The 19,657-nt window shown below is 33.9% G+C and overlaps 1 protein-coding gene across 1 annotated transcript in view; it reads right to left on the bottom strand.

The window, feature by feature from the left end:
• LOC150093644 (ras-related protein Rab-11B-like) overlaps window positions 1–19,657 on the bottom strand; it is a 111,170-nt gene that overhangs the window by 11,656 nt on the left and 79,857 nt on the right. The window contains exon 3 of the mRNA XM_090413239.1: window positions 7,940–8,034. Within this exon, the coding sequence (XP_090269365.1) occupies window positions 7,940–8,034 (95 nt within the window). The remainder of the gene's footprint in view (window positions 1–7,939; window positions 8,035–19,657) is intronic.

Here is a 19,657-nt window from a genome sequence, read left to right on the forward strand (position 1 = left end):
CAGACAATCACCAACATCCATGCCCATGGCGGGATTCGAACTTGCAGCCTTTTGGCTGGAGAGTCAGTCAACCAGGCCGGATATATAGATAAAAAATTAAAACAAAGTTTTAATTTTTATTAAATAAATAAAATGATATAATTATATAATAATAATTACTATTTACTTTTAATGAGATGGATGAGCTCCTCGACCTTGCAGAGTTGCTGGGTATCTGGCTCAATATTGGTCAACTTCAGTCGAAGATCGGCACACACACTAAGACGGATTTCTGTATTTTGTTTTTATTTGAAGGAGCGATGAAAATCGTTTCTCGCAAAGATAGGTTGTAGAAAACTGCATGACGATTTTCGACGACTTCAAATAATTCGGGAAATTCACTTCTCACTGAAGGCGAGATCCAGAATCGAGCCAAACCACGATCACGGAATTGCATTTTAAGCCCACTGTCACTCGAAAGCTCAATTAGCTGCTCTTTTTTCGATAACGAAAGGTCGTTCTCGTGACTGCAAGCCTATCGTGAAATCACAGAAATTTCTTATAAAAAGTTATTCGGAAAATGCTTCCAAATTCTGTTTCAGAGTTTTGAGGTGGACACAAACCCTTTCCCAGTGGTTAAATTCTAAACTAATAAGTTTTGGGGCCCTATACAAAATAACCAATTGTATTCACCTTTTGAATACTATCTGGGGAGGCTCCAAACCTCCCCATCCCTTTCATCACGTGTTTGTAATCAGGTGACTGTTGATATTGACATTATATACACATTCAAAACTATAAACAATTGTTGAATAATAGCACAATAATGTAGGCATAATTACTGTAAAGGGAGAAAAGTCACAAACAGAAAAATGTTCCTACAAACTAACCAATTGTATTTACGATTCTAGTAGCAAGGCTTATACGTTGGTCAGACATAACTGGTAATTAGTTTACGGAATTAACAACGCATATAAAGTATATTAATTAAAGGTAACTTTAATGAATAACTTCTATATTTTGGCAACGTCACATTGCCATCTTCAGGAACATAAAAATATGGTATGTGCACGCAGGCTAACACAAAGCAAATGAGGAAGAAAGCAAGAAACTAATATTGTTCCTAAAGTCCTAATGGTGCCCTCTTGCGGGCTAATTTGGTAGTCTTGGCAGTTGGGCTGAAGTGTAAGTCTCATAATGTAAGTCTCCCAAATTTGGGGTAGTTTCATGCACCAATTGTATTTACTTTTGAATGCGATCCACTGGTCGAGTGTCCAGCAAGTCAGCAAATCTTTCCTTTCGTTAAGCATATTAATATTATCGCATTGCAACAGATGGGAATTCTGTGTTTCTGTGGATTCGTTACAGATCTCTTTCTCTTCAGAAACTACACACAAACTGTCATTACAAACTTGTTTTGTATTGTCACTGTCATCCTAGATATTTTTCTGTTTAAAGAAGGTACCAATGTACTTATCCATAATTGAAATATCGTACTTACTCGCATATAACTCTCGGCCCTGATTTTATTTTTCAAAAAAAGAAATTAAAAAGTTTCGCATATACCTCGCAAATGAAAAACAACTGAAACACATTCAGAGCAGGGCGATAGTAACTTGCTCCCGTGGTAAACAACACGCCTTCCCCCAACAGCCACTATATTGCAGAGGCAAAAAAAAAAAGTACTTTTATTATGTCAGTGAATAAGGTATAAGCAGTCTGTGTAATATATTTCTCAACAAATAGTGCAATTAGAGACAACCTGGATAAAAATGACACTAATCAATAAATCACGTCCCTTCATACAGAAACTATGCTGTATATATACTTAAGCAAAACCATATGTTGCACCGGCAAACACAGTATCTAACTAAAAACTACTGTTATTAATTAGATTGTGCGAGTTCGCTCAGCAGCAATAAAATTCAACTGAAAGTGTTAAAATTCGTAAATGTGTTAAAACTAAGATATATATATATATATATATATATATATATATATAGTGAATGCTGTTATGACAGTTTCACATATTATTGGAATTCGGTTGAAGAGAGTTAGCATTTCAATTCAATTGTCAGCTTGCTTTTCGCGTGGTTTCTGAAAAATATATAAATACTGGAGTTAACTCACAACACATTTTGTCTAAGTATTACTTAGCACTTCTGAAGATATATTGAGCCTTGGTTGAAGGAAGAAAACCTTCAACAATAAAAAGCAATAAACAACAAGCAATTGGTTGAAATGTGGTCATGTGGATAACACATGTTCACTTCAAATCTGACAAAACAGCAAGGGAAGGTGGAAGCAATAAAACCATATTGTTGTTCACTTCACCCCCTCTTATTACTCGTCATTCTGTCGCTACAAATTAAAATAGTGGCAGAATGTTCATTCCATGAACATTCTGCCACTATTTTTTTTTTTTTTTTTTTTTTTTTTTTTTTAAGTATTCATTTTATTTTAATAATTTTTACTTATTCAATTTTAATTTGTTTTGCTTGGTTAATTTAAGCCTGTGGTCCATACACTTAAGTAATAGTAACATGATGAAACTAGGGAGGTCCAATGTAGACACCCTTATCCTGTTCAAAACTAAACTATAATGACTTCCAATTTCAAATTTTCTATATAGTCATTCTGAACAAATCTGAAAATATCACTAACAACAATAACAAACTTATCTCTCCAGGCTATGAGGTAAGTGCTTTATTTGTGGTGTTCTTGCTAGTCTGCAGGATGATAAACCCTGCTGCCTCAATATGAGACTGGCTAACTCACTCTCAGTGAAAATTTTTATAAAGCCTCTTTGAGTCCTATATAAGATTCAAACCCAGGTCTTTCCAAATAAAGGGCATCAGCAATACTAAATGAGTTACAGACTCCAAGAATTTATGCACATCTTCTTTTTGGAAGATAGTGTTAATAATGATTTATACATACATATTCTGAATTTAGCATGACCTTGATCAGTATAAACTTTGCTGATTTTTTTTTCAAGTTTCACAAAAACCTTTCTGTCAGGACTTCAACAAGAACTGGTTTTTCCTTTATGTCAGCTATTCTCTCTCTAAAAAAAACGTCTTTAATGCTTTGACAAGATCACCACTACTTCAAAATGCTTGCCATTCAAGAAGTATGTTTTTGAACTTCTTGAACGGCATTGAACACCATAATTGCTTCTCCTCCCAATCCCTATTGCTTGTTATTTAGAATAATCCCCCCCCCCCTCAGTAACACCATTTATGTTGGCATGATATGCCCATAATTCATATGCTAGCTCTACTTCTTATTCATTGATTCTTATGTTGATGATACTTATCTTCACTGCCATGAGTGAGGTTGTTCCAGCGGCAGACTTTTCCCTACTTGTTCCCTAATGAGAATGTGGACCTTATTTAACTGGACAATATCCCAGTCGGCATGACATGATCATACCATCATTAGTGTGTGCATGTGGTTTTAATCTAATGTTCAGCAAAGTTCCCAACTGCTAACTCATCTTAGCTTTATTAGTATCCAGTAGATACATCCCCACTAATGGGAAGCAACATAAGGTAATGATTGGATATTGTATCAGAAGCCTCCATTTAGTTCTCTACATTTCTTATAGGCTATGTGAAGGAGTCAGTCCTCTGATGTCTGTCTAAGCAATCCATTTCGGCTAATCAGTACCAATAACAAAATATGAAAATACATAACAGAATAAACACTAATTTTATGGAACAAGAAATTAGTCCAGATGCTAAATTAGCAGATTAGGCAACATAAGACCAGATGATCAAAGAAAGATATTATAGCTATTAGAAAAACCAGAAGAGCACAGAATGCATAAAAATAACAGAAGTTATATACATTTCCCCATATATATTACTTAAGAGCACATTCCAAGAACTTTTTTTTTTATTTTGGACTGCATCTTCATATTTTACATTTACTTTAAAGTAAATGTAAAATATGATTTCAAAGACTTTTTCCTCAATAATGTTTGTGTCTGCAGTTCCCATCTGAATTCAATTCTTTCTGAAAATTTCACACATTTTTTCTGATACTAATTTTTATCCTGCTCATAACTCAATGGTAAACACAATTTCACAAGTTTAATGCAGGAAAGAATCAGAGAATGATTCAGATCTAAAATTATAACTAATAAAAAATGAAAAAGAAAATATTAAAACTAATTAGAAGTTCCATACAGTAAATTAAGAAAAATTAAAACTTGAAAGAAGCTAATATGAAAGTTGCTTAAAAGAGAATACTCTGATTTTATTATCTGAATTAAGAGGGAGAAAACAAATTGATCAAAAACTAAGAATTACTATAATTAATATTTCCAATGAAATAGACAGGTTATGTCTCACGAAATTATCGGAACACGAGAAACTTTTGATTTATTAAATACAGAAAAATAAAGAGGCGTTACTATAAAATTCAACAAAATACTCAGAAATATGCAAAACAATCAGAAAAAGAATGACATGAAATATGACAGAAAAATAAGTAATGAGAGAAGAGGTTGAGACAGTGTGAAAGCAATGAAGCAGGAAGGCCTTCTAGAGGAGATGAGATTCAAGTGGAATTATTGGAATTTGGAGAACAAATAGTTAACTACTTGGCAAACTCTTTACACTTTTATAACTTGGAAAAAAACAATCCCTGGTGCATGAAACAATGCATTAATAATTATTTCCAAATGAAAAGATTAGATGCCAATTAGTTTATTACTAACAGTATACAAAACATTTCCAAAAGAAATAAAACAATGAATTAGTTAAGTATAAGCAATCACAGAAGCAAGTAGGGTTTAGGCCTAATTACAGTACAACACGATTCATATTCATAAAAAAACATTTAGACTACGAACTCTGAAAAAGCATTTGATACCATTAAAACTTCTTGGCTATTCTAGAATTACTGTTACAATAGGGTACAGAAAAATCCTACATAGATATAACACACACACACACACACACACACACACACACACACACACACACACACACACACACACACACACACACACGCATGCCACCTGTCATTAAAATTGCATAAGGAAAGTCAAGCATTTCTAATAAACAGGTGAATAAGACGGGGAGATATATCCCAAACTCTTTACATTCACCTAAAGTTTCTCATGAAGTGAATTGGAAGAATGGAAGAGTTAAAATTAATTGAGATTTTTCAACTCATTCTGTTTTTATGCTCATGATAGTTCTCTTGGGAGATGATCTAGAAATAAAATTAAAGGAACTAGATGAAGTGAAACTCAAGTCAAACTGAGTTAAAGATAAGGTTCAATGAAAGTAAAGCAAACACACTTTCACATCTTTGATTTAAGATTTCTATGCCTGTGAAAAAGTAGTCTGTACTTTTGTCTGCAAAATGGCCCAAAACTGCGTCTTTTCTTCCTCAAAGGTCTTTCTTCAGTTTTGAGAAGAGATAGTAGTCACTGGGTTCTAGATCTAGGCAGGGTGGGTGGGTGGGTGTTCAATCTTCTGGAAGCCACAGTCCTTCACAATCACAGCCACATGGACTGGAACACTGTCGTGAAGAAGGCAAACACAATGACTTGGCATTCCTCGTCTCTTCTCCTTTGTGTCATCACGCAGTTTATGCAGGAGTGAAGCATAATATTCTGTATTCACGGTGGTATTTCTTTCCTTGAAGTCAATCAAGAGAATTCCCTGGCAATCCCAAAAGACTGTTGGCATGATCTTCTCGGTGGACTGAGTGACTTTGGTTTTTTTTTCCGCTGTGTTTCGCCTGGTTTGCACCACTCCTTTGGATTCCCTTTTAGAAAGAGAATAATAAAAAAAGACCATGGTTTCATCCCTGGTGACAATGGATTCTGGCACTTCTCTTTGATTCCTTTGGCAAAGCTCTAAAACTCATGGATACAGATCACACGATGCTCCTGAATTGAAGAGAGAAGATGGGTTACGCACCTTGTACTGACCTTCATCGTGTGAAGCTTTTCGTGAATGATGTGAAAGATGGTTGTTAGAGGAAAGCCCCAACCTTGCTGAGATTTCTTTGAGCTTCAGCCGTATATCATTGAGCAGTTCCTCCTCAACAAGAGACATTTTTCAGTCATCGCTTCCACAGGCTGATCATCTTCGATGCTTTCCTCTTCTTAGGCAAACCTGTTTAGCCCAATTCTTTTATGGTGGAATATGAAGGAGAAGCTTCCCCATAAACACTATCCAATTGCTGTTTAATAGCACTTGGAGAAAGCCCTTCTTTGGTGAAGAACTTCATCACAGGGTGGTACTCAATTTTTAATATTACAGCCACTTAATGTGCCATGTGTTAGTCAAATGAGTGCCTCCAACTGAATGAAGAAGGTAGAGAATTGAAACTGGTACACTAACCTCCCCATAGATGGTTACACATGGTGTTTTAAAATTGGCATGAATTTTGTATGTCAGGCCAGAAACGTTTGGAACCTACCTCACATATCCAGATTTTTAATCTGTTACAAATCATAAAAATCAAAGTTGGACAAATAGAAGAAATAATGGATAAATTAGGTTGGATGGCTCTTTTGGGAGGATGAAGATGTCTTCAAGGATAATATTCCAATTAGCCTAAAGAAGAAATCTTTCAATCAATGTCTCATCTGTAGTTACTCATATATCAGTGAAACCTGGATTTTAATTAAAGATATGGTTCACAAATTGAAAGTTATCCAGAGAAGAATGACAAAAGAATATGGTCAGTGTAACACCTAGTATATACCCCTCCCCCAATTTGAAAAGATCAAGAACAGGTGCAAGGATATCAAACATCATAAAATACAATACAATGGCCTACATTATTAACAAAATGGAGATCTATGGATGGCAACAGGTATAGCAAGAGACAAGGAAGAGATTGTAAAATGAAATGCAATGAATGGGAAAGCTGAAGAGAATGGAGCAAATTAGGGATGGGAAGGAGAGGAACTATCCAGCAATAAACTGATCTAGGTTGAAAAAGATGACCATTTCAAATTCTGTGTACACTTCTATCATAAACCTTCCTTGAAGATATGCCCGCAATAATGTAAAATCAGACATATTTTTAAATGTGTTTTACATGTGACTATGTTCAAACATTGTGTTAGTAATTAGTTCACATGCAGAGCAAAAAACAGTAGCACTATTATTACCATTTTTCTGGGAACAGGCAGCAGATAGCTGAATATATATAACAAACAACTAAGACCAAGAAGACAATTTCTGTGACTTGAATATTCTCCTATTAAAGAAATTTCCACCTCTCCATGAAACTAGCTAACTCACCTTCAACTGAACTTTATGTTTGGGATACAAATTTTCGTTTATGACAGTTATCCTTTCTTATGACACACACAAACACACACACACAAAAAAAAAACCTTCATTAATACATTCAGTGGGACCAATGACAATATAAATCATGTTGTCCAAATTTTCAGTATGAAATTATCCAATATTATTAGATGAAAATGCCTACCTCTTGAAAAGCTCAACTTTGTGTTTAATCTGAAATAATATAGCTATTTTTTTTCTGATGACTCAAATAGGCTATAGTTATAATTAATCAGATGTTCCAGTCAGAATGACACAATTATGTTTTACAATCAAAATGCATATGTGGTTTAAGCCAGTACAAGTACACCTTGGTTACACAACTCCAAACTTCCAGCCTATATTTACCATGTACCTAATCATAATATACCCACAGGAAGGCAAGGAATGGGTATTTGGTCAGAAGCCCTAATGTCCATTCTTTAAAATTCTTTTAAGAAATTTCCTCTTTGTCAGCTTCAACATTGAAGCGATCTATTTACAGAATCCAATTAATAAGAATCATCAATGAATTATTCTTACTGTGAAAGTTAGTTTGAATTTCTCAATTGGCTAAAACAAATAATGCTCTAAGTTATTTTGACCTGAGATTTATTTAAAACATGAATCTATTATTAAATACTTTAACTCACCTGTTAGTATCTGCTGAAAGGCTGCTTCCACATTGGTTGAGTCCAGAGCAGATGTTTCAATAAAAGATAGAGTATGTTTCTCTGAAAAGGCATTTTAAATATTATAATAAAATTAAAACAGGTGTAAAAATTCTTTTCTGTTGCAATAAAATATTTTGCATTTCAAAAATCATATTTACAAGAGTTTATTTACATTAGTTTCTTTTAAAATCCTGATTTCTTTCAGTCATAATTAGATTTAATGGGATAAATATAGGACAGAAATAATTAAACAAGTTCAATGTTCCTATATTTTGTGTCACAGAGACATCAGGGATACAGTATTAAAACTGTAATAAAACAGACAAAACATGCACTAGATGGAATAAATAAATGGAACAAGGTTAGCCAACAGTACCCTCTAACTTTGGCTATTGGACAAGAAGCCAAAGAATTAATCCTAAATCTTGGGAAGTTTAACAGAACCATATTTATTTAGATTAGGTTCATTTTTTAAAATCTGCTATTGATTCTAAAAAGTCATGTTAATACTCGTTGCAGTGAAGCAAAGTAGTTTTTTAAATTTGATTCTGTGCAAGGTATCCAAGGCATGGTGGGATGCATTTCTTGTGTTCTCTAAGGCAGATGTTGACAGTTATCTCAGTTTAATCATAATATAAGATTTCTGTTCTCAGAAGATCCTTAAGTGGATAAGAACAACCAGCTTCAAATAAGGTTTTTGAAAGAGGTGCAGAGATCATATTTCTTTAAAGTACTGACTAATTTTTCTGAGACACCAAGATACATCCCTCTCAGCAATTATATCGCTGAGAGGGATGCGAGGAGCAACCATTTTTGTTAATCTTTATGGCACTATAGCTAATGAACAGAAAAATTTGTCAATTGAAGCCAATGTACAGGTAAGGTATTCATTGGCTATTCATAACTATTTAAAGAAATCACAACATAGACTAATATTAACCAATAAATATCATATTTCTAATATTTCAACTATATCAAATTGTCATCATCAGGGAACACAGTGATGTAGTTTATCTTCAACTCTACTCGATAGATCAAATTATTAACCCGTTAACATACAAAGACGCCTGTGACAAGTCTTTTGTTTATTGCACCAAAATTGATTTTGACGTATTGCAGACGTCACGAAGTTCGCGTCAATTTCAAACGAATTTAGGGTGTTAGGCAGTGAATATATATGCATATAAACTCTATTCACTAGCTAGTTTGTGTTGCAATTTATTATCGTCCTTAATATGTCTGCAAATATTTATAATATGTAAGCCGAAAGTGATATTAAAAGCAGAGAGGACAGTTTGAATGAAAACAGCGAGACAAATTTATATCATCAAAGTGTTGGCATTTTTGACTTGTCAAGTGACAATAGCAGTATTTGGTTCGAGGCAATGTTCGTAAACGTTTGAGACCGATATCGTCTAGTAGCGATGATTCCGATGTAACAGAAAATGAATGGAATTAGCAAGAAAAGGAAAATATTCCTATTATAAAACCATTTACGGAAATTCCCGGCATCAATGCAATTGCTTTGCTAAGATTTGGTGCAAATCCAACACCTCTTTCTGTTTTGAAACAAATACTTTGTAATGATTTCTTTGACATGATAGTTACAGAAACTAATAGATATGCGGCTCAAGCAATAAATGAGGAAATTACTAAAAAGATTGAAGAATGGCATCCAATAACATGTGACGAATTGCAGGCATATTTTGCATTATGTATAATTATGTCAGGTAAAAAAACCTAATATAGCCATGTATTGGTCAAAGAGGGCTGTGGTCGAGACACCCAAATATTCAAAAATTATGCCTTGTAAACGCTTCTTGGCTATATCTCATTTTCTTCATTTCGTGGATAATGAAACAAAGAAAGACGACAAAACATGTAAAGTGCGAAATATAGTCGACTACCTGAATAATAAGTTTCAGCAATTATATACACCAGATAAAAATGTAGTAATTGACGAATCCCTTATGAAGTATAGAGGCCAACGAAATTATGTACAGTTCATTGCTAGTAAACGAGCACAATTTGGGATAAAATTTTACAAGCAATGTGAATCAGACTCTGGGTATTGTTCAAAGTTCAAACTTTATACAGGAAAGCACAGAATTCCAGGAAGCGATACACCTGCATCTCAAAATGTCGTCATGCAGTTGGCCGAACCTATTTTAGGAAAAGAATATAGGTTATTCTTAGATAATTGGTATTTGTTACCAGAATTATTTTATTTCTTGAGAAAAAATAGTACAAATGCTGTGAGGACAGTTAGAAAAAATCGCAAGAATATGCCTAAGAAATTGACGACATATAAAATAAAAAAAGGCGAATCAAAAACTTTATCTTGTCGAGGAATTTTGTCATTACGTTAGCGCGATAAGAAGGATGTTTATATGATAAGCACAAAGCATTCAAAAGAAGAAATGGTAGATACAGAAAAAGTAAGGAGAAGTAAGAGGGGCGACGAAGAAAAAGTAATAAAACCTAAATGTGTTCTTGAATACAATTGCAGAATGGGCGGTGTCGATAGGCAAGACCAACTACTTGCTTGTTTTCCAATTATGCGAAAATGTGTCAAAGGTTACAAGAAAATATTTTCCTATTTGATGGATATCGCTATTTACAATGCTTATGTTTTATATTCCCAACTTCCCAATACATCAAAACTAACAATAGTCAATTTCCGTTTGAACGTAGCAGAAGAGGTAATAGGTAACTTAAAGTTTAAAACACAAAGAAAAGAGAAATAATTAGTAATAGTTCATGCTATGCAGTTGTAGACATCTGACTATTCATAAAATTAAAAATCAGAATGCAGATTCAAAGCAGTGCTGAAATTTAAACAATGCTGGATGATGCCACATTCTGTTGTTCACGTTCATAATGTCCGAGGTCTGACTGAGGTATATTTTTTTTATTAAAGCTGACCAAACTTGGTGGAGAATTAATCCTCGATTTTTATTGCATTGTGTTGGTATTTTAAGCATGTATGCAGCTTCTTTAAATTTTCTTATGTAACAGTTTTATGTACGACATGTTTGTTTTCTGCCAGAGTACATTGTGGCAGATGGAAGTGGTATTGAAAGCTAGACCTGATTTGTGTTCTCTTCTGTTTTACACATCCTTTTGGTGTTCGTTCATGCAAATTTCCCCAGATCTTCATGTCTATCCTACATAGCAGATGCCGCAAGAACAATAAATTTTGTAAACGCCCGGTTTTTTTAAAGGATGATGAGGAGGTTACGGGGGATGTAGAAATCTTGAAATTTTTTCCAGCGACAGAAAGGCTACTTTGATGTTATATTTTTTAAGTAATTTAGCCATCTTGTCTGTAACATTTTTGATATATGGAAGCATGATAGCGTTTTTGAAATCTTGTTTCTGAGAGATGTTTATAGGAGGTGTGTGGAGGATTTTTTTGATAGTGTTGGTTTCATAACCATTCTTTTGAAAGATCTGTGTTAGATATTCTAATTCTTCATTTCTCTGTTTTTCTGTGCTTGAAATGTTATACGCTCTGTCCCTTAAGGGTTTTTATTAGACCTATTTTTTGCGAAGGGTGATGGTGTGAGGCCGCATTAAGAAAACTATCTGTGTTGGTGGGTTTTCTATATATATATATTGAGAAAGAAAGTTTATTATCCTTTTCATTGACCTACTAGAATGGCTAGAAAAGGCAGTTTCCTAAGTTCTTCTTGTTCTAAAGTAAATTTTATATTATTATGCAAATTATTTAGGTAATCTTTGAAAGCAATGAGTTCATCTGTTGTCCCTGGCCATATGATGAATATATCGTCTGCATAGCGTAACCATATTTTTGGTTTTTTATGATAATTGTTTAAGGCATTATTTTCAAAGTTTTCCATAAATAGGTTAGTTAAAGCCGGAGAGAGAGAAGAGCCCATAGCCAATCCTTCTTTTTGTTGCCAAAATTTGTCTTGATACATGAAAAAAGTATTATTTATACAATGTTTATAAAGATTGATGATGTCTGGAGGAAAAAGGTCTTCTAGGAGATTCAGTTTCGTTTCTTGGAACATTTGTAAATAGGCTGATAACATCCAAACTTGCTAAGGTGTCTGAAGGTCCAATATAAATATCTTTTACTTTTTCAATAAAATGTGTACTGTTCTTGATGAAAGAAGATGGTTTTTCTGTATGAAGTAAAATCATGTTGGTGAGATGCTTTGCTAAATTAGAGGTTCGCTACCATCTACTATTGGTCTTAAGGGAATACCTATCTTATGAATTTTTGGAATACCATAAATTCTTGGAACTAATGGGTGTTTTTGAATGTAGAGTTCTTTTGAGTTCTTCAGTCCAATTAGATATCTTTTTGATTAGATCATTGGTTTTATTGTGAGTGTGGCAAGTGGGATCTCTGTCTAAAGGTTTATAGGTATTAGAATCTTCAAGAAGAGTTTATTTTATTATTATAATCTTCAGAGTTTAAAACTACTGTTGCATTCCCTTTATCTGCTTTGATTATAACGATATTTTTGTCCGATTTTAATTCTTTGAGGGAAGTGTATTCCGTGTAAGGAAGATTCCTTTGAGGTAATTTACTTTGCAATAGTAAAGCTGTGGTTTGTATGTGGATGAGATCTAATGTGTTACCAGGTAAATTTCTTATTCCTTTTTCTATTTGCGCCGCCATTATGTCAATTTTTGGGATGAAACGTGCTATTAAGGCAAAGTTAAAACCTTTTAAAACCTTAGCCTAGTGGCTTTGCGCTTCGCAACCATATGCCTGGGGAAGGAGTGGCCTAGGTTCGATTCCCGTCCACGACGTGAGGAGCTTAAGGATCTTCCTCAGCCATAGCCAAGTTAGCCGGTCTTGGGCGTGGGCAGCAGGGTTTTTTTCTGCCAGTTTATCTGGGGTTTTTCATCCCGCAAGCAGGCAAACCGGCCCCGTGAACACACAGGTTACAGTCATAAATACTTACAGAAAGGAAGGCAACGGGAAACCACCTTGCTCATAATCATTTCTCCCTAGAATGGTAGCATATAGCTACCCTCCCCCGGCCGTATGGCAGATGGGAACCAGAAGAAGAAAACCTTTTAGGAGTAGATTTTCTTCTCTTGATGGGACTCTTGAAGAAAGGATGATAACTACTTTGGCATAATCTAGGTGTTTTCTTTGTTTTTCGTGAAGAAGTATGTTGAATTTTCTGATCAAAGTATGCTTCTGCTGATCGGAGATTGCCGTAGCCTTGTTATATGTGATGATGTCAATATTGTTCCACAGGTTGGAAGGAAGAGATGTGGCTAACTCACTATGTAGAGAAAATGTATCCTGGCTTATTTGTGCTAATTCAGATCTAGTGGCTGCAATCCTTTCTCACAGAATAGCTAGTTCCATTCTTCGGTAAATTCTGTTGGCTTTATTTGTATGAACTTAGGAACAATTTCATTATCTCTGCATCGGATTAAGAATATAAGACGGTTGATGAAATTAAGATGTTTAATACGTAATTTCTCTAGTTGCGTAACTTTATACCAAAAGCACTCACCGTAAGTGTTTAATTGCGAGTGGAGGTTTCTGTGGTTTAGAAGTTCACATGGTATATTCCAGTAATTGGACCACATTTTTTTAATAAGCTATATTAAACACAATGGATTAATAAAAGACCCGACAAGTTTCGTAAGTCGTTTGACTTACATCTTCAGGGATAACAGGTAACTTAAAGTTTAAAACACAAAGAAAAGGGAAATTATTAGTAATAGTTCATGCTATACAGTTCTAGCTGTCTGACAATTCATAAAATTAAAAATCAGAATGATCTAATCAAAAAGATACCTAATTGGACTGAAGAACTCAAAAGAACTCTACATTCAAAACACCCATTAGTTCCAAGAATTTATGGTGTTTCAAAAATTCATAAGATAGGTATTCCCTTAAGACCAATAGTAGATGGTAGCGAACCTCTAATTTAGCAAAGCATCTCACCAACATGATTTTACCTCATACAGAAAAACCATCTTCTTTCATCAAGAACAGTACACATTTTATTGAAAAAGTAAAAGATATTTATATTGGACCTTCAGACACCTTAGCAAGTTTGGATGTTATCAGCCTATTTACAAATGTTCCAAGAAACGAAACTGAATCTCCTAGAAGACCTTTTTCCTCTGGACATCATCAATCTTTATAAATATTGTATAAATAATACTTTTTTCATGTATCAAGACAAATTTTGGCAACAAAAAGAAGGATTGGCTATGGGCTCTTCCCTCTCTCCGGCTTTAGCTAACCTATTTATGGAAAACTTTGAAAATAATGCCTTAAACAATTATCATAAAAAACCAAAAATATGGTTACGCTATGCAGACGATATATTCATCATATGGCCAGGGACAACAGATGAACTCATTGCTTTCAAAGATTACCTAAATAATTTGCATAATAATATAAAATTTACTTTAGAACAAGAAGAACTTAGGAAACTGCCTTTTCTAGCCATTCTAGTAGGTCAATGAAAAGGATAATAAACTTTCTTTCTCAATATATATATATAGAAAACCCACCAACACAGATAGTTTTCTTAATGCGGCCTCACACCATCACCCTTCGCAAAAAATAGGTCTAATAAAAACCCTTAAGGGACAGAGCGTATAACATTTCAAGCACAGAAAAACAGAGAAATGAAGAATTAGAATATCTAACACAGATCTTTCAAAAGAATGGTTATGAAACCAACACTATCAAAAAAATCCTCCACACACCTCCTATAAACATCTCTCAGAAACAAGATTTCAAAAACGCTATCATGCTTCCATATATCAAAAATGTTACAGACAAGATGGCTAAATTACTTAACAAATATAACAAAGTAGCCTTTCTGCCACTGGAAAAAATTTCGAGATTTCTACATCCCCCGAAACCTCCTCATCAACCTTTAAAAAAACCAGGCGTTCACAAAATTTATTGTTCTTGCAGCATCTGCTACGTAGGACAAACAGGAAGATCTGGGGAAATTCGCATGAACGAACACCAAAAGGATGTGCAAAACAGAAGAGACCACAAATCAGGTCCAGCTTTCTATACCACTTCCACCTGCCACTTTGTTTTCTGCCAGATTACATTGTGGCGGGTGGAAGTGGTATAGAAAGTCGCACATAGAAAAAAACTGTTACATAAGGAAATTTAAAGAAGCTGCAAACATGTTTAAATACCAACACAATGCAATAAAAATCAAGATTAATTCTTCACCAAGTTTGGTCAGCTTTAATAAAAAATATACCTCAGTCAGGCCTCAGACATTATGAACAGAACGTGGCATCATCCAGCATTATTTAAATTTCAGCACTGATTTGAATCTGCATTCTGATTTTTAATTTTATGAATAGTCAGACGGCTACAACTGTATAGTGTGAACTATTACTAATAATTTCCCTTTTCTTTGTGTTTTAAACTTTAAGTTACCTGTTACCCCTGAAGATGTAAGTCAAATGACTTACGAAACTTGTCGGGTCTTTTATTAATCCATTGTGTTTAATATAGCTTATTAAAAAAATGTGGTCCAATTACTGGAATATACCATGTGAGCTTCTAAACCTCCACTTACAAGCAGTATATTGTCAAAAGGGAGTAAGAGTGATGCATGGCCATTCTTCCTGGAAATAAGATAGGACTGTGCTTTGGTGACTAATTTGTCATGTCATCCCCACCCTGCTTGAGAATGGTAAGATCAGTGTCAAGCCATTGGCTACGTCATGAGCATTAAAAGGTTTATAAAATGAGAGTAGTATCATCAGCAAACCTGTGAACAGGATGTGTGAGAGAGATCATGAAAGCATAGAGCCGGAGTGGGGGACACCTGTATCGACTGAAAAATCTGATGAAATGAAACTAACCATGACCTGCAAGGCACAACCAGAGAGGAATCTTGCAATCCATTCAGAGAGGAGGAATACCATAAGATGGCAACTTGGTAAGAAGGCTATGATGCCTGACTCGATCAATTGCCTACTCCAAACAAAATGGCGATTACTTCCTATTAATAATCACATAAACTCTTATAATGAACCAGTGTGAAATATCACTATCAACAAGAAATAGTCGATGAAAGTTTGAATGAAACAATGACTCCATGTCCTAAACAGAAATCTAGGAGGTACTTATTGTTAGTTTTACCCTTTTCTTTAAATTTCCCCAAAATATTTTTGCCTTGGATTAATTCCTACCTTGCTGTTTATAAAACTAACAATATAGCAAAATAACAATCCTCCAACAAGGATTACTTTTTTCATTTTATTTATGTCAGATGCATTCTCTAATGGCTTGAAAAATTCTCTCGGTTCTTTAGAACCTTTCTGTAGGATCAACTAATAAAATCAATTATGAAGTTTGTCCACATAACTATTTGAAATCACTTGCCAACTAAGAAGTTTATCTTCTTGCTTAGTGTTAAAAATGCTATCACTATTCTTTTCTCCAATCATTATTGCCTGAATATAAAACATCCTACATTCATTATTTGGCAGCATCTCACCTGTTTTAGTCTTCTCAGTCACACCAATCATGTCTGAATGGTATTTCAAGTTTTTATGCCTGGTCAACTTGTTTTCCAATGGTACTTCTTATGGTGATAGCACTCATCTTTAATTCTGCTTCCATTATATCTGTTCCAGTAACTGACTTTGCTGCTACCCTCTTACCCAGATGAAATTTCACAGTGGAGACCATGCTCAGCTATACTCCAGCTGGAATGGCATTTCACTGAGTTATACATCATGTATGTTTCAGGTATAAGCCAATAAGGAATACAATTTGGTTGGGTAAGTCCCAAATGTCAGCCCATTTTTGTTCAACATCCAGCAAATACCTTCCAACAGAATAGTGGAACACATGACAATGAGACTACACCTTATGTCAGGAGCCCTATTCTGTTCTCTACATTCCTTAAAGTCTAATTGGAGATCTCTTCCCAGTTATCTAGCTCTGATCCTTAAGTGATCCCAAACATCTATACATGGATATCAACTACACCAAAAACCATTTTATCATGGTAGCACCATGAACTTAAGAATTTCACAACATCTAATATCCCTGTACTGGTCTAGAAGACTACAAAATGTATTGCTGGCAACATCACTTTTTCACACCACTATACACAGTGGTTCCTTCAGATCTCTTTCCAATGAGTAAAGTACCAATTCTTTAACATCAGAAACTTACATTGGCAAACAACTTCCTCTTATATATCCAAACTGCTGATTGGTGATAGGCACTTATGCTATCTATGAAAATAATTTTGGATTTAGATCATATTAATTCAATGGTTTTCAGCAGTAATAGTGTTCACAGATCCATGTGCTCTATTATTCTTTCTTCAACTATGAATTCACTTGTATCAATGACCTCACTGGAATATTAAAACACAAGTATTCTGTTGATCCTTAAATTGTTGTTTGGAGTACAGGAATTTCTACCTCACCCAGTTATAGCAGAAGTTTATATATATTTTTTTTATATTTAGTGAAAAATCTAAATTAAACATATCAGAATATCACATGCCTCATTGAAGATTTTCTATCTAGGCCATAAATTACATAGCAATATAAAAACTTAGGGTGTAAGTCTAAATGCAACAAATAGTGATGTTACGCTTTGGAGAGATGGTAAGCATCAACACTCCTCTCACAAAAAAAAATCCACACTTAGTTCCATAACTAAGTTTAATCAGCTTACATCTCCAGTAATTGGCACTAAACCATGTGCCAATTACTAAAGCATTTTGAAATATAAGTTGACAACATTCTGTTCAGTTAAGATCACAATGGATACCTGGGTGCCCACCTATATACTAATTTCCTAACACTGTCCTGAATACCCATGAACAGAATTTATTCAATATGAAACAATGAATCACTCAATATATTGTAGCAAACTTTTTTAAATTTTATTTAAGATGTTTATAATCAGTAACTGTTTTATAATATAAAGTTAAGAAATTTTTATATTTTAAATATTATAGAATTCAAGAAAAAATGCAAAAAAAAAAAAAAAATAGTTCAATGAATTGAATCTCTTAACAATTATGGAAGTCTGCAAAAAAAAATTTCCTTCAAAATAATTTTGAAAAAATTCCATTTTTAAAAAAATGCATTTTAAAAAGTTAACATTTATTTGAAGGATCTGAAAAATATATTATTTCAGAAGTTTTTTTTTCAAAAAAAGTTCACATGCAGCATAGCCATTTATTTTCTACCTGCATATGTCTCATATGCAGACAGAAAATAGACATGTTGCTGCATTTTTCATATACTGAATCAGTGGTTAAAATGGTTATTTAAACTTTTTTGAATCAGTCATAGTATTCATTTTAAAACTTGCTGATTCTCTGATCTTTTCAATGTTTTAAGTGTGCCATGTTTATGCATATGTGACTTAATTCTTTTAATTTTTTTTAATATGCAGATAAAATAAGCTTTTAACATGTTATTTGTAAATAATAAAGCAATATGGCCACTTAAAAGAAGAGTAGTCTGGCAATATTTTGAAAATATTTTGGATAAAAAGGATAGTGTCAAATGTAAGTGTTAATACAAGCAAAAACGTTTGTAATTTATCAAAAAAGTGACATATGACAAATATTAATTAAGGACTGTCTCCCATTGTCAGTAGTTTTAAAAATTTAAGGCACTATGTAACCCCAGGATACGCTGTGCGCAAACAATGAAAAACAGAACCCAGCAAAGAAAGAATTAAAAGTACTTTCTCAAAGGGCAAACCTATGTACTAACTGCTAATCCATTCATCAGAATAATGTTATTATATCAATGATGAATGAGAATGAAACTTATGTCACAAACTAAAATACTTGACAGAAATATAGTTGGCTCATGTGAAATGTAATTCACAGAAGGAATCAAATATCAGTGAACCAGCATTCTGTGTAGCAATTATTCTCTTCAATTAGCCATAAAGCATGAAAACACACCTATATAGGTAGATAAAGGAAGCTTATAGTACACTAATAAGTAACTGAAGAATGCATTCTTCAGTTGAAACAGTAGCATTTAAGACTTTGTCCTACAAGATTCACTTAACTATATGCTTTCAAAGCCACACAAATCAAGAAGAGCTATAATAGATGTTATGCTGAATGCATGTGTAGCAAAATTTTCAGATAAATGCTTCTTACATCCGATGAATGAAAAACTAATGAATATTTGTTGCTTTGTCTTAAAGACTTAGGAAGCTGCCACAACAAATTTTTGCTTGGAAAATTCTAGTCTATTCCATTATGTCTGGATTGATGAATATATATTTCAGAAGTACAATTGGTGACAGTTCTCTTATTAAAAAAGTGACATTCTCAGCTGAATAACTGGTTCAAAATAAACAATAAATTTTGCACCACTATATACTAATTAAGAATTTGGACTGGTACATATTCTGTTCTCTTATAGAAATATCAGAAGACGACCAGGAATAGCTAAAACAACAGTAAGTGACTTGTCTAAAATCTGGAAGGACAGATCGATCTCCATGAGCACAAAGTTGAAGATTTTAGATGCAGCTGTTTTTCCAATAGCAACTTATGTGAGACATGGACCCTAAGGAAGTCTGATAGGTAAAAAGGATAGCTGCTTTTGAGATGTGGTATTACAGAAGGCTGTTGAGGATATCATATACTGAAAGGCAGACAAATGGATGGATACTAGAAAGGATCAGTAGAACTTTAAGGCTTC

This window comes from Typopeltis vanoorti, chromosome 23 (assembly GCF_054136105.1).
Source record: "Typopeltis vanoorti isolate ZY-2024b chromosome 23, IOZ_Tvanoo_1.0, whole genome shotgun sequence".
Lineage (NCBI taxonomy): Eukaryota > Metazoa > Arthropoda > Arachnida > Uropygi > Thelyphonidae > Typopeltis > Typopeltis vanoorti.